The 26987-nt window shown below is 41.7% G+C and overlaps 1 protein-coding gene and 1 non-coding gene across 2 annotated transcripts; one reads left to right on the forward strand and one right to left on the reverse strand.

The window, feature by feature from the left end:
• The first annotated feature begins 1938 nt into the window (after positions 1 to 1938).
• LOC118411752 (glutamyl aminopeptidase-like) lies at positions 1939 to 26624 on the forward strand. Its single transcript, XM_035814236.1, has 20 exons — positions 1939 to 2784; positions 5502 to 5643; positions 6315 to 6446; positions 7250 to 7370; positions 7965 to 8119; positions 8791 to 8904; positions 14769 to 14903; positions 17393 to 17458; positions 18343 to 18408; positions 20235 to 20401; positions 20587 to 20669; positions 21070 to 21206; positions 21788 to 21843; positions 22300 to 22447; positions 22743 to 22816; positions 23085 to 23150; positions 23524 to 23694; positions 24341 to 24481; positions 25074 to 25155; positions 25958 to 26624. Exons 1-20 carry the CDS (start codon positions 2171 to 2173, stop codon positions 26105 to 26107), a joined length of 2820 nt encoding a protein of 939 aa, XP_035670129.1. The 5' UTR covers positions 1939 to 2170; the 3' UTR covers positions 26108 to 26624.
• On the reverse strand, positions 19365 to 19436 carry Trnad-guc. Its single transcript has one exon. It is a non-coding gene; the product is annotated as a tRNA-Asp (tRNA).
• Positions 26625 to 26987: the final 363 nt, after the last annotated feature.

Below are 26987 nucleotides of genomic sequence, written 5' to 3' on the forward strand. Positions count from 1 at the left end.
TAGGGGGTCTCTGATTCGTGATTTTCAACATGGGCTAAGGTTTCCTAATGCCAGGAGATGGAGTTTAGGCGCCTCTGGACCCTTCTGGTCACGCGAAAACTCCCTCTCCTGACACTTAGAGAAGCTTAGCCCATGTTGGAAATCACGAATCACCCCCTCCCCCCACGACGCTGTTAGAGGTCTGCGAAGAAGGCTAACATCATAATACACATAGAGGCGAAGGCACATACATGTACATACACACACACCACACACAACACACACACAGTCACGAACGCATGCACGCACGCGCACGCACTCACGTTTCTTGTACTTTGGCTTCCTTCTCAATGCTTAAGCCCCTTTACAAATCAAGAATTTAGCTCGGCCGAGTTGTCAGCGAGCTCTAAATGTCCTAAATTACCAGGAGGCATGACCCTGATGCCTACGAACAAATAGCAGAGTTTCTTCGTCGGCATCAGGGTTTACATACCTCCTCGTAGTTTAGAGTGACAACTCGGCCGAGCTAAATTCTTGATTTGTAAAGGGGGCTTTATGACAACAATTACAATACGTATTTTTGCGTATAACTTAATTTGACTCAATCCTAAAACAGAACGAGAATGTTGCTTGGCCTTGATTTGACCGTAGAGGAAGCAGTCAACATAAAACATGTTAAAGATATAGATAACACAGGTTGTTCCTATCAAGTGTCTTTCTTTCACCCCTCTGCCGAGTTTCACCTTCCGCCATACATGCTAATCATTTAAACGACTCAAGGCCTGTCACATGCGATAGAACGTTAAGATTGGTTGTGAGGATTTGGCAAGTTTTTTTTTTCTGGGCATCGGTGTGCTTATTTAAATGTGTTTATGAAAGTTCCGCTGTGGCTTGAAAGTCTTATACCTTGCGAGATGTAGAACTACGTAAGCAAAATTTGATATCACTGTTAACATCACTCAAGCCATATTCATTCCAAACATCACGGGGGTTAAATACAAGGGGTGACTAGTATAGTCTCCTGGCTCCCTGGACACGAACCCGGGCCCGCCAACCCACGAAGCCAACGCACTATTAAACCGCTAGGCTAAAAGGTCTGGAAAGGATACACTGGTCAGTCGGCGGCGCTTGAACATCACTGTTACACGTTCAGTCGATCTCTGATTGAGTCAATATCTTTCAAACCCCCAAACAAAATCGGCCCTTGCAGTTCCAGAAAAAGAAACTAGGGGCCCAGACAACTTATTCTCTGTATTCTCTTACTCTCAACTCAAAATGACTGGAATCATGACCAAAGTATGTCCGGAATACGAGATATCAAAACCGCATCATTTCCGCATCATTTCCGTATCATTTCCGCTGCAGTGCCTTAAAATCGATCTAAATTTTGATACCCGCTACATTACAATTTTAAATGATGCACCTTCGTGGATATACATTTCGCTTTCCCCGTGTGTTTTCCATTGACTGATGTACCGCTACTACCCGGTACATGCCAAGTTAATCAGTGCCCCTCAGCGTGGCGCACGGCACCCCCCTCCGGTAGGCTGTCAGCCCAGCAGACATCACTCAGACGTTTCTGGGCCAACTTACGTTCATCACATCAGATGGACTTAAAACTCAGTAGAACAGATGAAAACCAATCGGTATGTTACTACATCACAGAAGTATTTGCACATTCCGAAATATTGTAGAGTGTCAAGGGCGAGATCTGACAACTTTAACTCTTTAGGTCAGTATTACGAACTTATTTTTCTGTACAACAATGAAAGGCTAAAATCAGCTAAATTTCACGCATGCCCTTTTTTCGATAGAAAGAAACACGTTAACGACATGCTTTGATATGCTACCTGAAATATAGCTTGAGCTTCAGAAGCAGTCCAGTTTCACCACAACACTTGACCTTTCCCGCCCTCTGGACAAGTCCCAAGAGAAGTTAAAGTAAGTACAAAGCGACTCTGTGTTTCACCTGGCACCACTATTATGTTTGCTAGCGGCCATGTTTCTATTTGCTCTCATTGTGTTTGAATAGGAAACTCCCCAGTATGTGAACTGTAGCTAAACTTTAACCGCAAATTTGTTTTCTGGAGAAATACAGGCCGACTGGGGGTGGTGCCGCGGGACAACGCCCACTGAAAACTTTAATTGGTTCTTCATCACTTGCTGGGAGTCCGCTCCTTTCGTTACAAGAATGGCTTCCTGTCTGGAAAAGTTTGGTAAGAAGAGACTTCTCTTGCTCGTCGGTTTCCTCGTAGTCGTCGCGGCTATCATCGGGCTCATCGTCGGCGTAACCACCAACCAGGCCGCGAGCACAAGTCCAGGAGACTCCGATGAATCCGCGGGAGACGAGGCCACGACGGCGGCGGTTCCGACGACGACGACTCAGACCATGTGGCCGCCGGACAGCCCATGGCTGACCCTCCGCCTACCCGACTACATCGTCCCGGTACACTACAACCTCACCCTCCAGCCGGATCTCGTGGCTGACACGTTTACTGGGAAGGTAGCCATGGACCTGAAAATCAGCCAACCCACCAAGTATATCCTTCTACACATCAACGAACTTGAGCTCCAGACACCGACCGTGGAGCAAAAACTGACGGGGGCAACTTACAATGTCCTCCGTACGTTCGAATATCTACCCAACCAGTTTTACATCATCGAAATGTCGGGTGAGATTCCGGCGAACAACGCAAACGACGCCGGGGACATGTACGTGGTGACGGTGGACTTCAGCGGCAGTCTTGTCGGCCACATTGTGGGATTTTACAAGAGCACTTACACCAACTCCCAGGGCGAGACCAGGTACTTACGTATAGACTTCTTCTAATAATTCTAATCTGTTTCTGATTAAGCTAGGCACATTTAACGGTTTGCTAGGCCCATGGGGGTGTGAAGTTAAGACAGTTTTGCTCTTAAGTGACAACTTTAATCTTGTAGACAACCACATACAAGTACCTCGAATAACCGCACCGTTAAAAGAATAAATATGACCCCGATAACGTAACGACATACAATCTTACAAAGTTTCCATTAAGTATGATGCAATATTACAATGTTGCATCATATCCTATAGTCTACATTGATTGCGTTTCAGGCATGTGACATTTGTATGTACTTGATATCCGTCACATGTTCCTTATCTAATCCGACCCTGTTCCAATTGAGATAAATGTTACAAAACACACACACGCCTTACGTCAAACGACAATGCAGGAGATCTTTCTCTAGATTATCCGTCTCCAGCGGTCTTTTCTATCCGGCTTGCTATCGATCAAGAAAAGAAAACAGCCCTTTCAAAATACCCGGTAGTTTGTAATGTAGTTTGTAATGCTTGGTACAGTTAGTTACAACTGTTACGAATCTCTCTCTGTTTAACGCTGACGTGAAACAGTTGATTTATGGGTGGGTCAGGCACTTTCATTTACAAACATTAAACAACTATGTTTTAGTACGTAAGATACAACGTTACATGATTTCGCGGTTTTTTAAAAGTTGTAGTTGAATCATATTGCTACGAGTTATTCATTGTCATATTTCATTTATTTCTTTATTTAGATTTCTTAAATCTTATGGTAGTCGACGGGTAATTACAGGCGTTTCCAGTGCCACTTGAAGGGTGTAAACATGTTAAAAGCTGTCGAACAGGGCTGCAAATATAGCATCTGTGTGCTGTGCAAGCAGTGAACTCTTTTGGGAACACCATAGAACAATAAAAGTGTAATATTTGTAGCTGTCCAGTTTTAACAGCTAGAGATGTGTTAGTCACGGTTCAAATGACTTGCATAATACCGGCAAACACTGTCTTTTAAGACAGTATAACTTATGACAAACAACAAATTAAAATTTGTTGTTTGTCATAAGTTATACCTAGTTACTAATCTCAAAGCAGATGCAATGATTCAGCACAATGTTTTCCTCGTGTTGGTGCAACAGTCTTTCATGAATTGCACCTTTTTTAAGGATTTGCCTCTTCTCATTTCGAGAAATCGGTTCCTAAAAAAAGAGGCAAATCACTGAAATATCGCAATACTTCAAAGAGGTTCTAAATGGGGCATAAAAACGCGTAATACACTGAGTATGAGTCGGGTTCTTACATCTGCTTCATAATTGCCCAATCAAAACCTTTTTTGAACGACCACAAATAAGTTCCATTTTTTGAATGTTTGTTATTTCAAAGCTACACTAGGACGTAGATGTTGAAAGGACCTAGTAACCACTCACTGTAAAATCGCATACAATAACAGCAAGGATAACTTCCTGTCCCCTCTCTCACCGATCAAACGAAGCTATATAATCTCAGAAAGTGGCAAAATGAACAGCTAAAGCAAGGAATTAAAACCAACGATGTTCATCTGGAGAAAAAAGGACCAGGGGGCATGTCTACAATGAGAACTGTAAACGCAACGGTACATTGAACGTCTTTGTCAATTATGGTTCCTACCGTTGACATGTTCCCGTTGGAACATGTCCAGCGATTTTTCTTCTATCAAAACACGACCCCCTTCTGTCGCCAGCAGGTTTTTAAGTGCTTTTTTTTAAGTGCTCTGTCTGTACCACCTACCCGGCGACATGATTTTCTGACTGACTGGTGTTAGTATTGCTTGAAATAAGGAACATAACCCTTGGGCAGAAATCAAATGATGTTTTGATTTTATAAACGAGTACTCTGTTTCAAAGTTAGAGCTTCTTGTGGGATTTGAAGTGGAAAAAAGTCCATAATCAGACTAACTTTTGTTACAACATTTCATCACAAAGAAACTGGCTATTATAACCCAATAAGGCCACGTTGACCCAATTTTCGCCCGTTGCCCCCCCCCCCCCAAAGAGTTAGCCGTACAAAGAAGCTACAAAATGACCAAATACATGTCCTAGATTGCACAAAATCATAGGAATACTTTTGAGTTAAATCATCTCGAAGAAGATCAGAAGATCACTGTATATATCGTACAATTGCACGCTTAATTGGCAATTCCTTTTCAATATCACCCTTTGTAGATATATAGACTTTTAAAGACCAAAGGCACACACACACCACACACATACAATGGTCTGAGCTAGGACACTTGATGTGCCAGAGATCAAAATCAGAGGCATTTTATTTATTTATTCGTTCGGCTGTTTACAGACAGCCAGGACTGCCCAACTAGCCATAGGATATTGCCAAGGGCTAGCCCTGGGAGAGAACAATACATGTTACATATAAAATCATTGCAGTAAACATTATCAATATAAAATCACTATCATTGACATAGCAAAATTTGGTGACAAATTTACAAATGTTCATCATATATATATATATACATCATATACAATATGTACACATAGGAAATCACATAGCATGGTGTAGGGTCTCCGAGGGAGAGCCAGGCTTTGGCTTTGAAGGAGGATAATGTGCGAGCTGTTTGGGTTTCAAGTGGAATAATGTTCCATAACTGAGTGGCTCTGTGGAAGACGGTTTTCTGGGTACGTGCACTTTTAGTACAGGCATTATATTGAAGCATCTTCTAACTTTTCTATAGATCTTTGGCTACCAGCAAATTCCAGCCCACTGACGCCCGGAGGGCCTTCCCTCACTTCGACGAACCGGCCCTGAAGGCGGAGTTTAGCACCATTCTCATCCACGAGCCGGAATACATCGCTATCTCAAACATGCCCATAGAGGTGAGTCACACGTCTGGTACCTCCGGGAAGGAGGTATTGTTTCCAGTGGGTGGTTGTGTGTATGTTTATGTATGGCCAATGGCCCGACGTAGTTGAAATGTAATGATAGTTGCTGTCTGGGTAGGTGTCGCGATCCCAAAGTTGCGATCCTAGCCATGTTACTTGCTTCTATAGAAGAATGTCTTCTTTTACATTATCTTTTCTGAACATGCTGTGGTATTGATTCTTTTGTGGCAGATAGTTTGTAGGACCAGAAGTGGTTTGTAAGTCAAGGTTCCCTGGCACCTTGTTCTGAAACTGCAGGGGGACTAGTGACTTTTTTGTCATATCTAGTCTTGCCTGTTCAGCCAAAGCGAAAACTATTTCCTGGGAAACTATGACAGGCAGCCAGCTGCTGACGTCACATTTTCGCAAGGTCACGTGGTCTTAGGGATTGGTTATTTGAAGATGAAGAAGGCTGTAATACGGACTGATTTGTGTTGGGACGTAGTTTGTACATTACAAGCACAAATGTGTTTCTATGCTGATTATCTTTTTTTTATTGAAAATTGAAGCACGTAGAAAATGCATCCGCCCGCGCGGCAGATCATCACTTCTGTTCAGTGTTTTAATGGCGGTGTATCGCATCAGTCCCTTCTATCTTTATTCACTCATCTTGTCTTCATCCCCAGGCGGCTTACACCAGACCAGACGGGCTTGTAGAGACCCATTTCCAGAGATCGGTCCCTATGAGCTCCTACCTCTCTTGTTTCATTGTGTGCGACTTCAAGTACACGGAAAGCGTCACACATGGCGGAACTCCGGTAGGTATGAAACATGGACTTAACATATATGCTTCAAAACTATTCACAATATCTTCTGTAAACCATGTATCTATTTCTTCTGAAGGAGATCCGATGTGCAACGTCTATAGCAGATGGATTTGGGCATGCAAAGCAAACATTTCGGTCACTTTCGTTCTTCCTCATTAAATCACAATTAGACCATCGACACCCCTTCCTCTAACGTTCTGTAGGGAGGTCAGTATGGAACCTAAATTAGCATAATAAATGTTAGAGTGTCTCGGGATCATCTCAAGCCAGATTGTATCGTCATATCGTCGACTGACGTTTGTTTGCCTGATACCCATATCTTGATTTGAAGACATGACGATAATGTTTGGCTTCAGGTGGTCCTGAGGTACTTAGTATTCTGCCACCTGATAGGCCAGGCTAGGTTACATACCATCCTCCTTGAAGGACGCTGGAAATACCCTCCAAGACTAAGCCTGCTCTAGTCGAAAAAATGCGGCACATAAGGAAAAGGTCACGATTTCCCCCATCAACCTCTGCTCGGAGAGTAGCTAGTGAAAGGAAATTGTAAACAACCTACCACCGCTTTTTAGGCACTTACGGCCATTTTGATGGCGTAGCTTGAACGCGAATGCTCATCTAGAATCAGGGAAGCTCAATGACAATGTAGTCAGTGTACAGCCAGTCAACCCGTAGTCACGTTGTTACTAATCCTGAAAACGCACGTCTGGAGTCTCCAGTAAACTGCAAATGAGTGAAATAATTTTGCAAGATGACTGGAAGGACTGAAATTGTTTGACTTCCATTCACCTCAGATTCGCGTGTACGCGACGCCTGACCAAGTAAACAACACGATGTACGCCCTGGACATCATGAGGAACATCACAGACTACTTTGAGGAGGTTTTCCAAATACCTTATCCCCTGCCTAAGCTTGGTGAGTAATAGCCAAAATTAGCCATCGTAGATACTTTCATCATCATCCGAGCGTGCTGGTTGCACGGAGGGATATGACTTTCTCCCTCCATCCTTCCCTATCCTCCATGGACTCTACTGCCCGCCTGCCCGCCTGCCCGCCCTAACCCGGGAGCCTCAGCTCCCCCGGGCCCCCTACTTTTGCCCCTCGCGGGGTCATTTGGGGGTATATATGCAGATGCAGATGCAGATACTAAATATCAACACATGAAAAAGGGTGGACACAATAAGCCCTCTCTCACAGAGATCGGAACGTATGTGCGGCAACAGGAGTTTTAGGTAATATGTCAAAGGTAAACTTTAAGGCACACAAAAAGAAAACAAAACCTGTCTCGGCCTAGTTATGCAAAGGGAGACAACAGAATTGTAAAGAATGTTTTCAATTTCGGGGCCATTACTTTTGACTTATTACCTAGACTTCCTTTGGCCGCACATGCGTTCTGATCTCTGTGAAAGGGCGTATAGGGTGCCACGACGCTACCTACCGGCAGTTTTTAAAACTGCAGCAAATAGCGTTATACTAAGAGTATATTCCTTCCAAATTCCCTGTTTTCAGACCAGATTGCCATCCCTGACTTCGTGTCGGGCGCCATGGAACACTGGGGCATCATCACCTACCGCGAGACGAACCTGCTGTACGAGGAGGGCGTGTCTTCCGCCGGGAACAAGCAGCGGGTGGCTAGTGTAGTGTCTCACGAATTGGCTCATATGGTGCGTAAACCTGCATTCATTTGGTTAATGCAAATTTTTTTCAAGCAATGACTGTTTTTAAAGGCAAGGTACATACCTCCTAATTTTCCAGTCCGTCTTGATCCCGGATAGTGGCCTAGTCTCGATCTCGCGAGAGAGCACGAGACTAGGCCTGGCTTGCGTAGGTCATCGGCCCCCTCCCGACCCCCGCCTCCTTGCGGAGTAGGGTTAGGTAGGACTTGGGCAACTTCCAACCCTCAATGCGATTCAGCTTCGTTTTAAACCTGCATTATTTTCGCCAGTGGGCTACGCCATGTTGTTTGTCTGTTTGCGCGACCATGTTGTTTGTTTCTTGTTTGTTGGTTGATACCATGTTTTTTTTTTATTATTTCCTCTATTTACGGAAATTGAACAATCATTTGGTAGAAAATAACTTGAAATTTAGGTTTAGCATTAAATATGTTTTGGGTTAATAGAGAAAAACGTGAATACTTTGGGCAATTTTAGCATTGACATTCGGGCCTTGATCTTATAGGCAATATGAGATGGCATATATGCCAGGATCATATACTCTAAGACATATAGATATATATATTTCACGGTCCATAATTCATTGTGTTTACAGAAGTCTACACCCACACGTTTAAGAAACAATGTTTACTTAGCTTTTTTTCTTTACAAATGGTTTTCAGTGGTTCGGTAACATCGTGACCATGGAGTGGTGGGACGATCTGTGGCTGAACGAAGGTTTCGCCAGTTTCGTGGAATATCTGGGAGTCAACGAAGCCGAACCCGACTGGCAAATGGTAAGAGGTCATCAACAGTAATACATCATTCATTATGAACGATGACGTAAATGCCTATTACATATTGTGACAAAATGCTCGCGACTAACAGATGAGCAAACATCATATGATCTGTATTCTAATAGCCTTCAACAGGCCCTCCTACGGGGGTACGGGGATCGTAGAATTCGGCCAAAAAATCTAGAAATTGGCCAGGGCAGTCAGTCCATGCTTGGATTCATATTTCTCGTCCTCGTGGCCGACCGACTCCTCTGGTAGCAAAACTCCCCTGGCAAATTATACTCCCTATAATAGCCAACGTAGTCAGTCTGGTAGAGACTAGTATTCTAACAAGACTTGATTATTCAACACATTTATTTAGCACTGAATAGTATTTTAGGACAGAAAAAACGTGATTGTTGGAAAAGTTGCGATGACTTATCTTCGAACGGTTAGTTCAATAATTGCTATATAGTAGTGAATACCTCAGCTGCTATGAGCACTGACTATGGACGCCACCAAGCGATTCATGTGATTATCACAGGGCGTATATTACGTTGAGAACACTGTCTACGGACGGAGTGTATTTCATATAGCCTACTGTAGACTTTATTACCTCCATGAAAATTGCAGGTATTGTTTTCGGTGTATGTGTCTGTCTATCTTTGCGTGTTTGTATCCGTCTATTTGTGGCCATTATAACTTTATTAAGAACCCTTGGGTGAAATGGTACCTTGTTTGCAATCGAAATCAATGATTGCATATTTTTTTTTCGGAAACATAGCACAAAGGCCTTCAGACAATCTTTGGAAAAAAACCACTCGCTAACAAAAAATTGAGATTCGTTATCGTGTAAAGACTGTGGGCCGCTATCCGTGATCCGCTAATTATGCTAGTGATTTTAAAATCTACAGCTGATAATAAGTAGGATGACTGCATGCATTTATTGCAACTTATATAAGCGAGAGAGAGAGAGTTTATGTGTTTACTATACTATTTTACTTCTACATCCTGGTTTAAAACGTCTCATGCCCCACAGATGATCATGATCACGACAGTTTTGACAGTCTGTCTGCGTTTTATATCTGAAGGTTACACTGATTAGATCATATCCTTTCTTGCCGGTAAGAATAGGGCTCCAATTTGAGAGAAGGTAATCCAATTAGTCTCCGCACCAATCATGGGCCACATAAAGCGTGCTGTAAGATCAATTAGTCTTTCTACTTGGTCTCGGACTTTGCTTCTAACTTGCTTGATTAGAAACCTTTTCTGACAAGTACCGGCGCTAAGAAGTGTGAAAATGACTTTTTGCCTGTATTGAACATACTTAGACTATTGCAACTGTATTATTGAATATGTCGTTTACAAGTGGGTGGAAGGGGGGTCTTCTTGATAAGCGGCTAGTGGTCTATAGTCGTGTTCCTGTAATATTTAAGATTGACAAATAAGAGGCGATGCTTTTATTATAGACAACTACTTAAAGGGCACAATTTTGAATACATATAGTATATAAAAGCAATAATAAACATGGCAACACATAAAAGCAATTGTCAATACTTGGATACAGAAACTACATGCAGTTTTGTATCGTATTAATGCACATCTAATTGCATGATTACAACTATAGTTCGAACGTATTGTACTCGAATAAATTGTTTGTCCAACAACCAACACTAGTTGGCTACGTAGATATACAATGTATTTCAGTTTCTGTTAGATGTCAGGTCCTTCTCTAGATGGTTTAACACATCGACTATCTAGTCAAAACAGAATGGTGGAACGCTGTAACATGACATGTATAGTTAGGTAGATTCATACATAGGGTTGTCATCCAAGTTTTGCTGGCTGAAAAATGTGGCTGTATAGTTAACAACCTTTTTCTGTCAACATAGGTAAACAGAAGACGGTAATTTTTATGTATGGTCCTAGTTTATTAGTAGAGCTAGCTGCTAAAAGATGAATTTTTTTCTAAAAGTCTCTAAATTCTTTTTAAATAATGTAATTCTTTTGAAAAGGAAAAACAATCTCTGAACATTAATTTGGTTATTCATTACAACATAAAAATTAACATAGCTCTAGGCCAATCGCCCGGCTCTCTTAGTGTAAGTAGACTGGAAAAGTGATAAACCTAGTAGCCTCTAACAGCCTCTGTGGATCGTTGGTTGAATAGTAGAAATTGGACTTATAGAGGGAATAGTGTGTTAGGGGAGCCGGCCGGCCAGAGGAGTCAGTCCAATTTGTACTATATGACCAGCGATCCGCGGAGCCTGGTAGAGGCTAAAACGTCGGGGCCTTGACCTTGTTTGATTCTTGGTAAAAGATCTAGACAATGTTATATAAAGACTGACAGCGTTGCTTTCAAAGCCAGACGTGTAGATGCCACTGGCCTGGCCTTTCGCGACATTCTCTGACATTAAAGACCATTACCGATTGTTCCAAAATGAACCGTTTTTACATGTGCCATTTCGTAATGACTTGGGTGCGCCTCTGTCCTCCTCCCGTAATGGCCGTTAAGTGTTTGTAAATGACGTGTATGGCAGGGGAGGATCCGCGATGGTCGACTTCTGATCCGATAATCTGTCCTTCAACTATCTATTCTAACGTTCCATCCAGAGTATATAGCATTGATTGTACATTAGCAGAGTATGATAAAACGTTCACTTCATTACTTCACCGCGCACATAACGGTGCTATTGATTCTTCTAATAGTTATGTAAAAAAAGCTTTATGTGTCCTTCCTCTTTTTATACACAGCGACAATCTTGGTAGAAAAACGCTTCAATTTTTTTTCCAGAGAGAGAGTTTACGTAGTATTGAGCGCTCGCCGTTTCGCTTTAGAAATGTTAAAGTTCCGCAGCGCTTTTCGTGTTCGTCAGCGCGGGACTTGTGTGACATGCCGTGCCATGTGGTCCCATTATTCACCGTACTTCAGGTGTTTCGGGGCGACCCGGGTGCGTATGGGCGCTGCAGATAGACGCCAGCATCATTTTTCATGTTTGATATAGACGTGCCCGAAGACAGCTCATTGCGCTCTTATGCCTCATTTAATTGGAAAAACGCGCTCAATTACTCGTTATCTACCACCGCATAGTCGCTTGGTGCAACCGCGGGGTACACGTCCCTAGAAACCGCTCAATACGATCGACGGGATGTGCCGGGATCAGGCAAACATTCCCCCCACCGACGCTTTGTTTTGCAAAAGGTTCTGCGGGTACAATGACTAATGATAGCTGTTAGAACTTTCCGCGGGATCGTAAAAAAACACAACAAAGTTGGCACTATCACCCACGTCCAAGGACAGTACAATTGTTAAGACTATCTAAACGCCTTGAAGTACTAATGTCATGGCAGTTTCAAAGACTTGTAAAACATCTGATAAATGGTACGACGGTCGGTATTGTTTCTATACATGTGCCGCCCAAGGCAAGACCCGTGAATTATGTGGGGAGGAAGCCGACTCAACGTTAAAAGGAGGTGCGAGGCCTTTGCAATGTTAGCGGGACTCGCTGCCGTCCGAACAAATGCTTCGCCGCATCCAGTACCCTCTTTCTGAAGTCAGGAAAGTTTCTTGCGAAGAAGAAGGATTATTTCCACTGGTAACGCTACTTCACATCCTGACACACTTTTTTCCCAAGCCGATTCAGGAGGATATTTCCAGTGAATCATCAATAGCGGAATTTAGTGAGAGAGAAGTATGTACGGCAGAAGATACATGTAAAACCACGACTCGTATCTCTCACAAACTCAATACCGCTCCATTCTTCTTCCCTGCACTAATTAATGTTGGCGGTGCTGGTACTGTTAGCCGCGCTTACACTGTCGTCATTCCTCAAGTCTACCCACCCGCCCGTCTACATCAAGGGAAATTAAACCTGAGCCCGTGTTAGAGACGGCAAAATTAATTAAGACGCCGACTGTGGACCGGCCCTCCTGGGGTTCCACCTAAACGCCGAAAACGGCGGAGCAGCGTAAATTAGTACCGCTAACAAGGAAGTCATAGACAGGGAAATATTGACGGCTACGTCAGGTAACAACCCTCGTCTTCGCATCATATCTGGACTATCATTTTTCAGATTCCGATAATTGAGTCCGAAGGGAGGGTGCGGAATCGACTCAATGAAGACTCTTCAGTCAAACAGGAAGATGATTAATCTTAAACTTACAGAAGACAGGAGCGTTGTAGGTAGGCTTTTGTAGACATGCCGAACTAGAGAGGCTTTTAGAAAGTATGGTTGTGTATGATTCTGGTGATCCTGAGAATTTAAAGTACGGTTTTCATGGTGTACACATGGAACGCCCATTTGCAAATAGTCGTATACATTTCCGGAACAAATGGCCTTAGTGGTGAAATAGACAGTACGCGTGCTTTACAAATTGGACAGATTGTGTGTGTGTGTGTGTGTATGTGTGTGTACGGGTGCTTGTGTATGTGTGTGTGTGTGTGAGCGTGCGTCTGTATGCGTGTGTACCTGTGTGTGTATGTGTGTGTGTGTGTGTGTGTGTGTGTGTGTGTGTGTGTGTGTGTGTGAGTGAGTGTGTGTATGTGTAAGTGTGCGTGCGTGTGTGTGTGCGTACGTACGTTTGTGTGTGTGTGTGTGTGTGTGTGTGTGTGAGAGCGTAGGTATATAAAATGTATATGTACGTGTGTGTGTCTTTGTATGTGTGTGTGTACGTTTGTGTGTGTGTGTGTGTGTGTGTGTCTGAGCGTAGGTATATAAAATGTATATGTACGTGTGTGTGTCTTTGTATGTGTGTGTGTGTCAGCGTGTGTGTGTGTGTGTGTGTGTCTGTGCACGTGTACAACCTCCTCTAAGTTCTTCACTCAGTTACCTTTAAACCACCAACTCTTACATTCTTTCAACACTGAGTTCCTCTTTACTTCGACTGAAAGGGAATTGAAAACCTACTGAAAGCGGGTTCTGTTTTCAGCGGTGCTGGATAGTTTGTGAAGAAGACACCGCCGTAACTTTTTTTTATTGATTGAAATTTGGGACCGACATGGATCCAGTAGGATCGATATGAGGAGAGCACTGGTAACAGAATAATGCGGTTTATCAGAAATTAGGTCATTTCAGACACGCGCTATCTAAAGCCTCCGAAACGCTTAGACAGTAATCAGTAAACAAGTATATCATTGATAAGCTTGAAAAAAGGAGAACTCAGAACTTGAGATGTTATGTCAAGATCGCACACGCTAGAGATAAAAATTAGAATCATTTCAAAGGAACTGGGTCATTTTTTCCCAACTCAATGATCGTAAACGTTAACTACATGTACTCTATGAAGTGTTTAAACATAGAAATACTAAAAACCATAAGAATACTCATAAATCATTTGTTCGGAGTATAAGCAATTCGAACATGTATCATTAAAAGGTATTATAGCAGGTTGCTCGTATATCCAGGACGGTTCACGGCTCCATAAGTTTCGGCTTCAGATTGTCATCAATTAAATGTTGAAAATAGACAAAGCTATATCTTTATCTAAAAAAATCCGGCATTTTTCTACCTCACATTTCAGGTCCCATAAGGCGATTTTATTTTCAGCAAAGGCGTCTTCACTTTATACCCCCTTTCCACTAGGACGGCGCTCTGGTCGCGCTCTCTCTGCGACCTAAAATTTGACAGGTCGCTCAACGAATTCTATAGAAAAGAAACAAGTATTTCTACACTTTGTGTGTCTTGTTGTCTTCTCAGTAACACTTTTACGTTTTGCATCATAAAGCCAGTGTGAAAGCGAATGTTTTAGCGAATATTTAGGTCGCAGTGAGAGCGCAGCGCTATCGCCGTCTAGTGGAAAGGGGGCCTTAGCAGAATCGTCTTTGAGAAGCAATTACAGCGGATCTGCAGCCGTCTTCATCCCTCCTTTATCTCCCGTTCCTCCAGCTGGACCAATTTATCGTGCAGGATCTGCAGCCGGTGTACGGGCTGGACGCGCTCACTACCTCCCATCCCATCATCCTCCCTGTTAACCGTCCCGAGGAGATCACCGAGATTTTCGACTCCATCTCTTACAGCAAGGTCTGTATTGTTTCTTTTAAATATCTATTGCATTTCAAATGATAACAATATAAAGTTTATTGCAAATTCTTGACCGTGGGCTAATTGCAGGTAACATTATTAAACATTCAAACAGTGTAAAAAACAATATCACAAGTATCTACTCTAGTCTAAAGCTAGTAAACAGAAAAAACTCAAACATGGGGACAGAGATGATTACATAATGACAGTAGAAAATGGAGACAATAACTGAAACAAAACATAAACATAAAAAGGTCTGTATTGTTACCCATGATCCTTTGCGTTACCCATAATCCTTGGCGTTAGTTGTAAACTTTTGTTGTTTCAGACAGATCTGATCTTGTATTTTTCGGTGCCACTAAGGAATTACACAACCGAGTACACAGAAAAATAGATTTTTCAAATTAGTTTTAGTACGTTAAGAAATTTATGAATTCATTTATAATCCTTGGCGTTAGCTAATAGCTGTAAGCTTTTGTTGTTTCAAACAGATCTTATGCAGCTACTCGTATTTCTTGTCGGTGCCACATGGGAATTTGACAACCGAGTACGTGTACACAGAAAAATAGATTGTTCAAATTAGTTTTGGTACGTTGAGAGATTTATGTAGATACCGAGCGACTGTTTTATTTTGTTTTAACATGTTACGTTCTTTATTTCATAGTCTTTGCAATCTGTCATTACAGTACGCTTGTAGTGGGGGTCTGAAACTATTGTTGTCTGTGTATGTCATATATGTATTATATGTATTTTCTACCATCTAGCGTGGTTTTATTTCTATAAAACTCGTTTTGCCATGGCTGACGATTTTCACAGAAATAAAGTGGACTGAGTCAAACACAGTTCAACTTCAGCTCGATATATCATCTATATATTTACCAAACGCTGCCACCCAGGAAACATAACAGTTTACTTTCAGCTAACACTCTTTAGCCGACAAAGCATATGCTGAGGGACTCGTATCTGTGTACGAACCGTCTTTATCTTCGCTGTCTATAGAAGCAGGGAAAGAATGTCATCATAAATCTAACTGCTCGGTTTAAGGTACTCGCCCTTTTAGAGAGGAAGCTGAAGCCTATTGACTTTTCACGGGGCCAGTGTCCTCTATGTACATACACAAAAAGGTTGATCAATGTGTGATGTAGATATCAGCCGAAGTCAGATACGCGAAGAGAACTCTGACATTTCGTACCCATCGACCAACCCCACCGTGACATTTTGGGTCAGGAAGTGCGGTCTCGGATTCTCCATTCTTTCGGATGCTAAAAACCGCGAGTGACCTCCAGAGGAGTATTGTATGGCCTTTCCAATGCTTGTAGACAAGATTCATGGTGCTTTTAGCAAGGTTCCGGAACCAAAATGGGAAACACGACCAACGTATGATAACTGATGGGTGAGACGGCTCGGTGAATGGTTGTCTGGTTTTGGTACAGTTAGGGTCAGATTTGCCGGAGAATGTGTCATCAAAGACCGTGAAGTTAGTCTGAATCCAAACGGCAACTCTGAAGTGATGAATGGGCTCGAGAGCGTTTGAAGATGTTCACTTTTCCTAGTAACCTACACAGATCAGCTTCGTATCATCTGTTTGGAGTTCTCCGTCACTGGTACAGATCTCTCTATATATGACCATATGTAACAACAGAACAACATTACCTAAAACAAGAGTCAAGAAGAGAAATATTCAATGTACTTCTATCATGTCCCGGCTATCTGTCCACCTATGCCAATATATATTTCGTATCATCTGTTTGGAGTTTCTCCGTCACTGGTACAGATCTCTCTATATATGACCATATGTAACAACAGAACAACATTACCTAAAACAAGAGTCAAGAAGAGAAATATTCAATGTACTTCTATCATGTCCCGGCTATCTGTCCACCTATGCCAATATATATATATAATGCTTTGCAAAAGAGAAGTCGTGCCATAACAATGTGAAATGCACTGTACTTACTCTGTAATATTCTGTATTACGTAATGATGTTAGATAAGTAAACTAAGGCAGTTAGTTTGTAGTTTTAGTAATACATGTTATTTGCCATACATTGTATCTGATGCAATTGTTGTGCAATAAACTTGACTTGACTATATAACGTTAGAAACATATCAGAACTTACCAAAAAATACATGGTAGATCGGAACAACATATATATGAGGCCAAGCGAAACGTGGCACTTACGACCATTTCCATTCTCAACTTAACGTAAACTCTACAACATTATAAATGTTTCCAAAAAATCCCTCCCACCTATCTGTAGAGCTTTATAACCTAACATTTTGTCTTAGACTAAACAATAAACAAGTCAGAGAGATGTAGATGCTTAGACCACGAATGCGCAATGTCGTATTAAGCAATACTGTTGCATTTTTCCTTGCCATGTTTACCATAGAAGTTCCTTGTCATTTCTACCGTAGTGATGCACCGTGGCGTATGACTTATTAAACACACGGCTTCATTGACTGTATCAATCTTCTTTCCTCCACAGGGTGCCTCTGTGATCCGTATGCTGCGAAGTTTCCTGGGGGATACCGTCTTCCAGACCGGCATCACTGTACGTCCTTCCAACTCTTTTAATTCACCACCGTTGATTAATGGCGTTGGCTACAACGACATTGAATAATAATCTTATTAGAAACTCTACAGGGACAACAGTGTTCGCCGGGTATTAAAGGGGATGAATAGTCGGTGCTTTATTATATCATGTACAACATTCGTCTATAAGCATTATCGGTTCACCACATGTAAGCGATGTTAAGATATGAAATATTGATATCTGCACTTCACAAACTTGTAGTTAGAAAGTTCATGGGCATATATCATCGCTTGGAGCTATCAATCATGTTTGTATGTGGTGTGTTGTTTAGATTATACGTTTAGTCAAGGACTTAACACATTTTTGATTTAACCAATATGCTTTGACGTATACAAATGAATCAGTTTAGAAGGGTTTTCCAGAAAATGAGTTACAATAAGTATTAGCCTAGGATATATGTCATTAACATTCGTAAGTAATTGTAAAACAAAGTGATGATAACACATCGGAATCTACCACAAAAATAGTATGTAGTCTCATCCATCACTTTCTTCTTCTTCTTTTTTTTACACAAAGATCTTTACGATGCCTTAAAACTTGATCGACAGGTATCATTATCTCCTGGAGAAATCTAGATTGCCCTATCACCATGAATGTATCTTTGTGACGTTTTTCGTTGGAGTAGAATTCCCAACGCTCACCTATTCCATCTCTATTGCCTTGGACCTCATTCCAACCACCTAGCCAAATGCCAAGGATGGGGTCACGAAGGAATGCAAACAGCCACCTTAGCGAGAGGGGAAAATTGCGAGGTCGGAAAAGTTGACTTTTCCTTGATTGAACCTATCAAAGAAGTTAATAGCTAATCCTGGTGTTTGTCGGCTTCTATCCCTTCCACACAGCAATATCTGACGGACTACTCCTACAGCACCGCCCGCACGGACGACCTGTGGAGCGCCCTGGCGACGGTAAGGTTGTAAAAATCATCTAAAAGCCATAATTGTGGACATTTTCTCACAATCCCCCGTTATTCTGTCCATTTGGTGGCGGGAAACATTTCCCATGACACCCTGTTGATGAAGCATCATGGGAAATCGACCAGTTGCGTGGTTTTGTGATGGTCAAGGTCAAAATCAAAATGGCTGAATCCTCGATAGAGTAACAAAAACTACTCAACTGGTAAATTTTTTCATGTCCAAGGCGACTGTCAGCGAGTATCGACAATGAATACGTTTGTATCGACTTGTAGAGGAGTCAGTTGATAAATACTTCAGGTGAGTTAGACAATGTTAGATGGGGAGAGAGGAAACTCAGCACGGTTTTATTGTCACAGTATCCATATTTAAAGGGAAACTAGCTGATAATTCATTTGTCACAGTCTTCAGCGACGAGTTAGTCAAACGATAAGCACGAGTTAGGCAGGATGACAACTGTGCAACATTTCTCCATCAACCAACTACTAAGATACAGAACCATTTATTTCGCATTTCACCCACGATGGAATATGAGACCCCTTACCGTTAGTGATTTTGGACAAATAAACGTCGTTTAGAGGGGATGGTGATCTAGAAATGTACCGTTTCGATTTAGGATACTAGTACCTGTAGCGCATCACAAGATGGGTTTTGATGAATTTGTGGCTCGAAGATGATTAGTTGAATCGTACTTTTCACGCAATATGTTGAATGAACAACACAACAAACCCGTTACTGCATACTGCAAAACTAAGAATCAACGTCTAATTGTCGCAGTTCTTCTGTAGAATGATTTTAATATTGTGTGGGGGCAGCCGAATCTTACGGTGATGCGTCTGTGAAGGTACCGTTAACATGTTTGAAAAAAAATAGTCTGTGTCGTCAGAATGTTCGGCACATTCAATTAATGCTACAATGACAATCTTTAAAGGCGACGAAAAAAGTTAACTCTCCGTGTCGGGGAATCGAACCCCGGTCTCCCGCGTGACAGGCGGGGATACTCACCACTATACTAACACGGACTGAGTTGACATTGTAGTCAAAAATATCTCCTGAATATCTAAGGGCACCATGAATATCCTCTCAAAATCGCATGCTGCTTTTTCTGGCTCTGATCATGTAGCGCAATGAATGTTTTTATCAGAATATTTGTTAATGAATAATGACAGTATCATCAAAATGTAATCATTACAAAGTAAATCTATAAGCTTTTTCCGCAAGCAGTACAATTTATTTGTATATCGTAGTTGGGCGTTTTGTGTAATCTGACTGCCAGTTATACGCTGTTGTATGTGGTCTAAATCAATTCTTCTTTCAATCCACGTGATCAATTTCAAAAAAAGCGACTGGATATGGTTTTGGAAACAGTCAGACGTTTCAGATAGTATATGTGAATGCTTTATTTAACTTTGACACACAACACTTCAATGTTGCAGTCAGACGAGTGAATTGTAGTAAAATGCATTGGGTACAATTTTTGTACACACTACTACACAGTACAAAGGGTTGAAAAGTGTAAATATAAAAAGAATATGGTACTTTTTCGGGAATCATCGCAATCTAATATTTACAATAAGCGTTAAAACCTGAGATCGTGAATGATGATTACCAATATTGCGCTTTGAAATATTGCACATCGGTATACTATAGAACTGATACGCTGACAAAATAATATTTAAATATTGATAACTAACCTACATGGTACATGCTACATAATCACAAATAAGTGCATACAACGAGAGTAACAAAAGTATTCACTATCTTTTGTCAGTGACGTATCTTATTACCTGGATGTCTAACCTTGGACCAACCATTTCTAGGCTAGTGGTGAACCGGTGAAGCAGATCATGGACACTTGGACCAAGCAGATGGGGTTCCCGGTGGTGCACTTCCGCAACACGAGCTCGGGCCTGCTGGTGACCCAGGAGCGATGTCTGGTGGACCGCACGGCCGATACCTCCAACAGCCAATATGACTCACCTTACAAGTACGGTTAGCCCGTTGGAGCTATTCACTTTGGGAGATGTCTGAAGCTCTTCTCAAACTTAGCCTAATTAATTCACTCTTCTGGTAGCTTTTGCCACTTCACTTGTCAAATGGCAAACGTAGAATCTTGATGGCCAACACCTTGCTATAACATTTTGTTTGACATACATATGTATATCATTGCAGTTATACATGGTCCATCCCTCTATCCTTCTACCAACTGGAAACAAAAGACACTCCATGGAACCAGGTCATGAATACAAAAGAAGGTAGGTTATAGTAGCTATCTACTATTTAGCTTACCAGTTCTCTCTGTCCGTGATACATCACATGCACACAGAGAGTTAAATACTGCAATTCATATATTGGTGGAATACACAGAATAGTCGCCTAAGCAATCTACTAATCGTTATAGCGTTATATAAGTTAGTACGGTCCAACCAAACGTTCACACATCATTACCCCACCTGCTTAGAATCACTACTTACAGACCAAGTTTTTCCAAGACTGTATACGTCCACACAACATAAATTTTCCTTTGCCTCATGCCATTGCCTGTGGTTGCTTTCAATACTACTCATCATTAATGTTCTACAACCTCTGGTCCACACACCAGGTCTGACTGAGCACACGATATACAGTCTGTTCTTTGTGTTTGTACCTCCACAGTTGTCATAACGAATTGGCAACCGGATTCGGCAAAGAAGTGGCTCATCGGAAACGTGAACCGGTACGGTTACTACAGGGTGACGTTTGACGATGATGTGTGGGCTGCGGTGACACAGCAACTCCAGGACGATCACCTGGTTAGCAGTAATGTTATGTTGTAGTTAAAAGAATGGTAAACCATATAGAAGACTAGCTAGGCTACATAAATGTGAATATAACATGTTTCGAGTACGAAGGCCCACAGCGACGACTTGGTAGCCCACGAAAGCTATTTTGTCGCTTACGCACAGGAACATTTTGTGAGCTGCATAATGTTATGGGCCTTCGTAAACAACACCTTATTTTGAAGATCGGATGATAACTTTTGCTATGAGAAAAGTGATTTGTTTACTAAAAGATTAGTAATGTTCACGCAACTCAGAGTTCTGAAATGCCATCCAAAGAAGGTTTTATTATTGAAATCGCAAATGTTTGCATGTTGTAATACTTACAAGTAAATGTAGAATTGTACTAATATTCGGTACTCATAATAGCAAGGATCAGAAGATTTATCTCATAGTTTAATGAATTATTCTTTCTGTTGCAACTACCGTTGTCATAGTCTTAATCATCACTGTGTTTCATATACTGCGAAAGTTTCACAGCAAAGCATATAACAATTATTTAACGTTATGTGTTTCATGACGGATAAAACCATTCAAAGCTGTTTCTCTTACAGATGTTTTCGGCTGCCGACCGTTCTGGACTTATCGACGATGGGTTTGCTTTGGCCCGGTAGGTCAAAGGTCATGAGTTGAGACAATCCAATGGTTTTAGCTATTCACAGATATTCAAATATCCAGTTATGGTGTTACCGATGGTCTTTATGGAGTCCATAATGCATTAGACATGATAACATCATTTCAGTCACTGTTATAGTAAAATGCAAAAAGTTGATGATTCCCTTGTTCATATGTTCTGGTAAAAGTCATTCTGGATGAAGACTGAACTGTTTCGAACACTAAAGTATACTTAACCAAATTTTTGACTGTTCAACTTCAGCTATTTTCCACCTTTTTTCCCTTCCTCAAAGAGTCACGTGTTATATCTACACAGCGTGGCATCACAGAAGTAGTGGGTATCTTCTTCCTTGACAAATGGAGTTGGTCGGTCAAAAATTTGGATAAGTCCAATTATCGTGTTGGAAAGTACTATTCAACCCTCCCCCACGATGCTTCTTTTGTTTTTCAGCGGTGGTTATTTGAGCTACTCCGTGGCTCTGGATCTGACGAAGTACCTGGACCAGGAGGAAGGGTTCCTGCCCTGGGATACCGCAGTTTCGTCTCTGTCCACTGTCACCAACCTGCTGGAGAATACCGACCAGTTTGATGCCTGGAAGGTGAGGTGGAAATGTAACAATGGTTATTTGACGTGCGCAAGCCGTAATGTTCACAAGCCTGCTACGAACGTGATTTGACATGTACACTTAACTTGTGAATATGCCAGCCGTAAATATGTTTTTTAAGAAAACCATGTCATCCAGGAGTTATTCTGGAAAAACGACAACTTTTCAAAATCCTTAGAATCGGTTCTTCAGTTAAGAAAATCACCGATTGTTCCAAACTCTTCAAAGTTTTTGACATCTTAAAAAATCTCTAACAATACATAGTTATCATATGGCTTTATCTTCACAGAATTACTGCAGCAGCAAAGTTCGGCCATTAGCAGACACTCTGGGATTTAGGGAAGGCGGAACACATCTTGAACAGTGAGTAAACCAACTTGTTGTTTTAAGTGAGAGCAGAAAGACCCCCCCACACACAAACGCACACATACACACACACACACACACACACACACACACGCACACGCACACGCGCGCACACACACACACGCACACGCACACACACATACGCGCGCGCACACACACTCACACACACACACACACACACACACACTCTTACACACAAAATACACAAATCGACAAAACGTATGTAGTTCTACACAGTTTTCTCACGACTGAAATCCCGCCTGAGACTGGGAGACATGAATGCCTTGAACGACGCCTCTGACTTCTTCCAACGGTGGTTACAGGGTCAAAGGTCCGTATGCTGGGAAGTTTATTTCGACGCCCTTGGTTTTTTGTGTTCTTTATCTTACATCTATCTAAAAGTTATATATATAATACATTCTATTTGTCTACATTTGCTTGCCAAATCTACATGCGTAGCACGGTGTTCTTAGAAATAACTGCGAAGGCTACCATGCTAAATGTTAACTGTTTCCAACACAGGGATTGGACATTTTTTACGTAATCTATTATTCTAAGCTTTCAGAAGAGGGCTAAGACGATCCCTCATCTGTAGCGTCCCCCGTCCCGGTAACGGCTAACACTGCAAATTGTTCAAATCGTATTGCAATATACACATTTTGTCTGGTAGCTATTTACCTGATGTTCACTTTTTTTTTGTTCAGCGTTCCTTCGGCGTTCCGCTCGCTCGTGTACCGATATGGCATGCAGCAGGAGGGAGACGAAGCTGCCTGGAACTACATGTGGGACAAGTACAGCACCGAGACACTGGCACAGGACAAGATTCGGCTTCTCTACGGTCTGGCCTTCGTCCCCGACGGGGCTCTTCTCAGCAGGTGAGAGCTTCAAAATTGTTAAGACATTGTTATGACAACCACATTGCTTCTTAGATATCTTTAAAGTGATTTAAGGTTGAGGCCATTGCCAGATGCTATGACGTTTCTTCAAATGATACAGAACAGGCCAAACGTTTTCAAGTGACGTCTGACATGATCAACATGTTGTGACTTTGCGTTTCAGCGAATCAAAGCGCAACCAACCATTTTAAGATCTTCTGACCCTCTCAGACTACAATGAAATGTCTTCAGCTCAAAGAGAATACCGGACCATACTACCCACTATTAAACACAAAATTGTTAATTGTTGTTGTACTTGTACTACCATTCGATTGAATGCAAATGAAGAAACCAACATGGCGGGCAGGCAATACTTAGCAGATATGAAAATAGTGAAAACGTTCTATATCTTCAAAAAATTCGCATATGCAGGCTTGTCATTGACGTCATACTAATTATGACTTGAATCCTCCTACGACCATGTTGGTGGGTAATTGAATTAAGCAGTAGCATCTTCTTGTGGTTTACAGATGTACACTGTAATCCAACATGGCGCAGATACGTCAAATGAAAAGCCTGCATAGTATCATTCAGTAAACCCATCTATGCTGGTTGTTGATCTGATATGAGAGTCTCCTTATTCCAGGCTGCTTGAGTACAGCATGGACGAGAACAGGGTCCGGAGTCAGGACTTCTTCTCGGCCGTCACTTACGTCTCCTACACTCAACTCGGCCTGCCCATAGTGTGGGACTGGGTGCGGCAGAAGTGGCCGGAGCTGGCCAACAGGTATTCTCACATGCTTCTAGCAGCTGTCCTACTCGTCATGTTCCTTAAAGCAAAGCTGATATCGTTTCTTGCTTTCCATTTCACCATTGCAAAGTACGTCTCTTACACTCAACTCGGCCTGCCCATAGTGTGGGACTGGGTACGGTAGAAGTGGCCAGAGCTGTTGGGAATCAGGTATTCTGACTGCAGATCTCCTACTCGTCAGGTCCCTCAAAACATGATGGCCATTGCTTCCAATTCAAGAGCCATGATATCTCCCTTTTTTCATTTGACCGTTGCCAATTATGAATAGGATGCAATGGCAACATTTCTAAAAGTGCAAAACAAGATGACGGTCAAAAACAAGACTAATGAATCTTGCAAACAAACATCGAGGTAGTTCTGGCCCTCATTAATACTACAGTCTCCCTTTCAACTACCAAGTTGACTTGTGACATCCATATGATGGATATTGTCTGTAAGTACCAGATGTATGTAGTTTTAATGCCTCAAACTGTCGAACAAGGTTAGCTAACTACTTCAATATATGATAGTTAATGGCTTAATTAAGTATCCAAGTATCCATATCATAACATTGTTTGTGATCTTGCAGGTTTGGCTTGGATTCTCGTTCCCTGGGTCGTCTCGTTCCCAACATAGTCTCTGGTTTCAGCACAAATGCGGAGCTGCAAGAGGTGAGGCAGGAGAGGATCAGCTGCGAAATGAAATGTCATTTAACATATTTACAATTTGCACTTCTCATAGAATACCAATAATTAGCTCAAATGGTTAACGTATACTTCGAATGAAACAACAATATTTAGCCGAAAGACAAACCTTCGAATTCTTGAGAGAAGAACAGTGAATTGAACTTGATATATACGTGTAGGTTTGGAACTTGGGGGTCAGAGGTCTAGTCTACGTACAGTCATTAATATATGATCTGATATGAGAGTCTCCTTATTCCAGGCTGCTTGAGTACAGCATGGACGAGAACAGGGTGTTTATTTGTTGTCATTAACTTTATATCAAACTTAATGCATTTAGCCCCATTGGGGCATGAACATGCAATAAACATCATTGTCATTGTCATTAACAAAGATATTCTCATTAACAACTTTGCAGCCTGTTTATTTCAGTAGAATCGTAACAAAAACTAAATATCATGCTATGAATTGAACGGTAATCGTCCAACACAATGGGAGAATAGTACCTATCCTGATTTTCCACCACCATCAATGAGTAGAAACGAGGGACGCTGAAAACTGTCTGCAACGTTGGATCCATTGCTCATGGAGTCACTCATTTGATCATAATAGTAAAGCAGTCATATCCAAAGGTTCTGTCGAACAATGGGTAAATTCCATGTTCAAATATTGTTGTAAAATCAGTTTTTCTACTAAATCAGATGAACGTTCGAATTATATCATGATTATAGAATTATCGGATACTACTTTTTATTGCTTACAAACTTTCTATTCTACCAATCCCCCGTAGGTCTTGGACTTCTTTGCCTTGTACCCAGATGCCGGGGCCGGCGCGAGGGGCCGGGAACAGGCGCTGGAGAGAATCCGCAGCAACATCGCCTGGCAGACCGCCAACCTGGACCACATTAGGAGCTGGCTGCAGAACAACAGTGCACGCTAATGCAGGTGTCAAACTGCCCAAATCTGCACAAGATGCCTCTTAGGAATTTGCCTGGAGATTACTGTATCAACAAGGTCATCACAAACAAACTCTAATAAGAATTATAAAGATCTAATCTAATTTGATAAATTGTTTATGTGGAAATACACAAATTGTTCGATTGTATTCTATGCAATTCTTCTCACATCAATTCCCTATACCACATTTACACAACAAAAACAGCATAGATCAGTGTGAAATGTGGTTAATATTTTGCAGCAAAGTAGTGCAGATCGATGATTGTGATGAAATTAACGTCTCATGTTCAGTTGTAGCTACATGGAATATGTGGACACGAATTGCTAATTTCAAAGTGCCTTACCACTGTGAAACTTTTGACCTGATTGTGAGGTATATTTTTTTACTCAAATCACAAACTTGTGTCAGAGATTGTAACTGTACAACTTCCTAGTATATTCGAATCACACACCGGTAAGAGCTACCTTTCTATACAGCAATAAATTTTCTTGGGAAGGCAGGCGTGTCCCTGACTTTACTTGGTGCCATGCTTTCACGTCTAGTTACAGCTGACGTCACATGGTAATTTGGAAAGTTTTCTGCAAATGATCTTCATGACTTCAACTCGTCGACTTGCCTATGATATGGTCAAGGCCGTGGCCGTATGTATTTTTTGCTGAGCATTTGCTTTATCAAAAGCAAGTTCTTGCATGAGTTCTAGACATCGGCTACGCGGACCCAATACATGTTTTTTCCTTTTTATCATCTGCACCATGTTGGACTACAGCGCACATGCAAAGCACAAGAATATGCCTCTGCGTTATCCGCAAATATGCATATTTATCATGTAGTCAATGAAAAAGCCTGTTTATCGAGCTTCCTC

This window comes from Branchiostoma floridae, chromosome 3, assembly GCF_000003815.2.
Source record: "Branchiostoma floridae strain S238N-H82 chromosome 3, Bfl_VNyyK, whole genome shotgun sequence".
NCBI classification, from domain to species: Eukaryota; Metazoa; Chordata; class Leptocardii; order Amphioxiformes; family Branchiostomatidae; genus Branchiostoma; species Branchiostoma floridae.

Bases quoted from the DNA above. Each gene is read 5' to 3' on its own strand.
- LOC118411752 (XM_035814236.1), top strand. From the start codon at position 2,171: ATGGCTTCCTGTCTGGAAAAGTTTGGTAAGAAGAGACTTCTCTTGCTC. The intron at 21,207-21,787 runs GTTAGCAGTAAT...TTTCTCTTACAG, and splicing joins AACTCCAGGACGATCACCTG to ATGTTTTCGGCTGCCGACCG. The intron at 25,156-25,957 runs GTGAGGCAGGAG...AATCCCCCGTAG, and splicing joins CAAATGCGGAGCTGCAAGAG to GTCTTGGACTTCTTTGCCTT.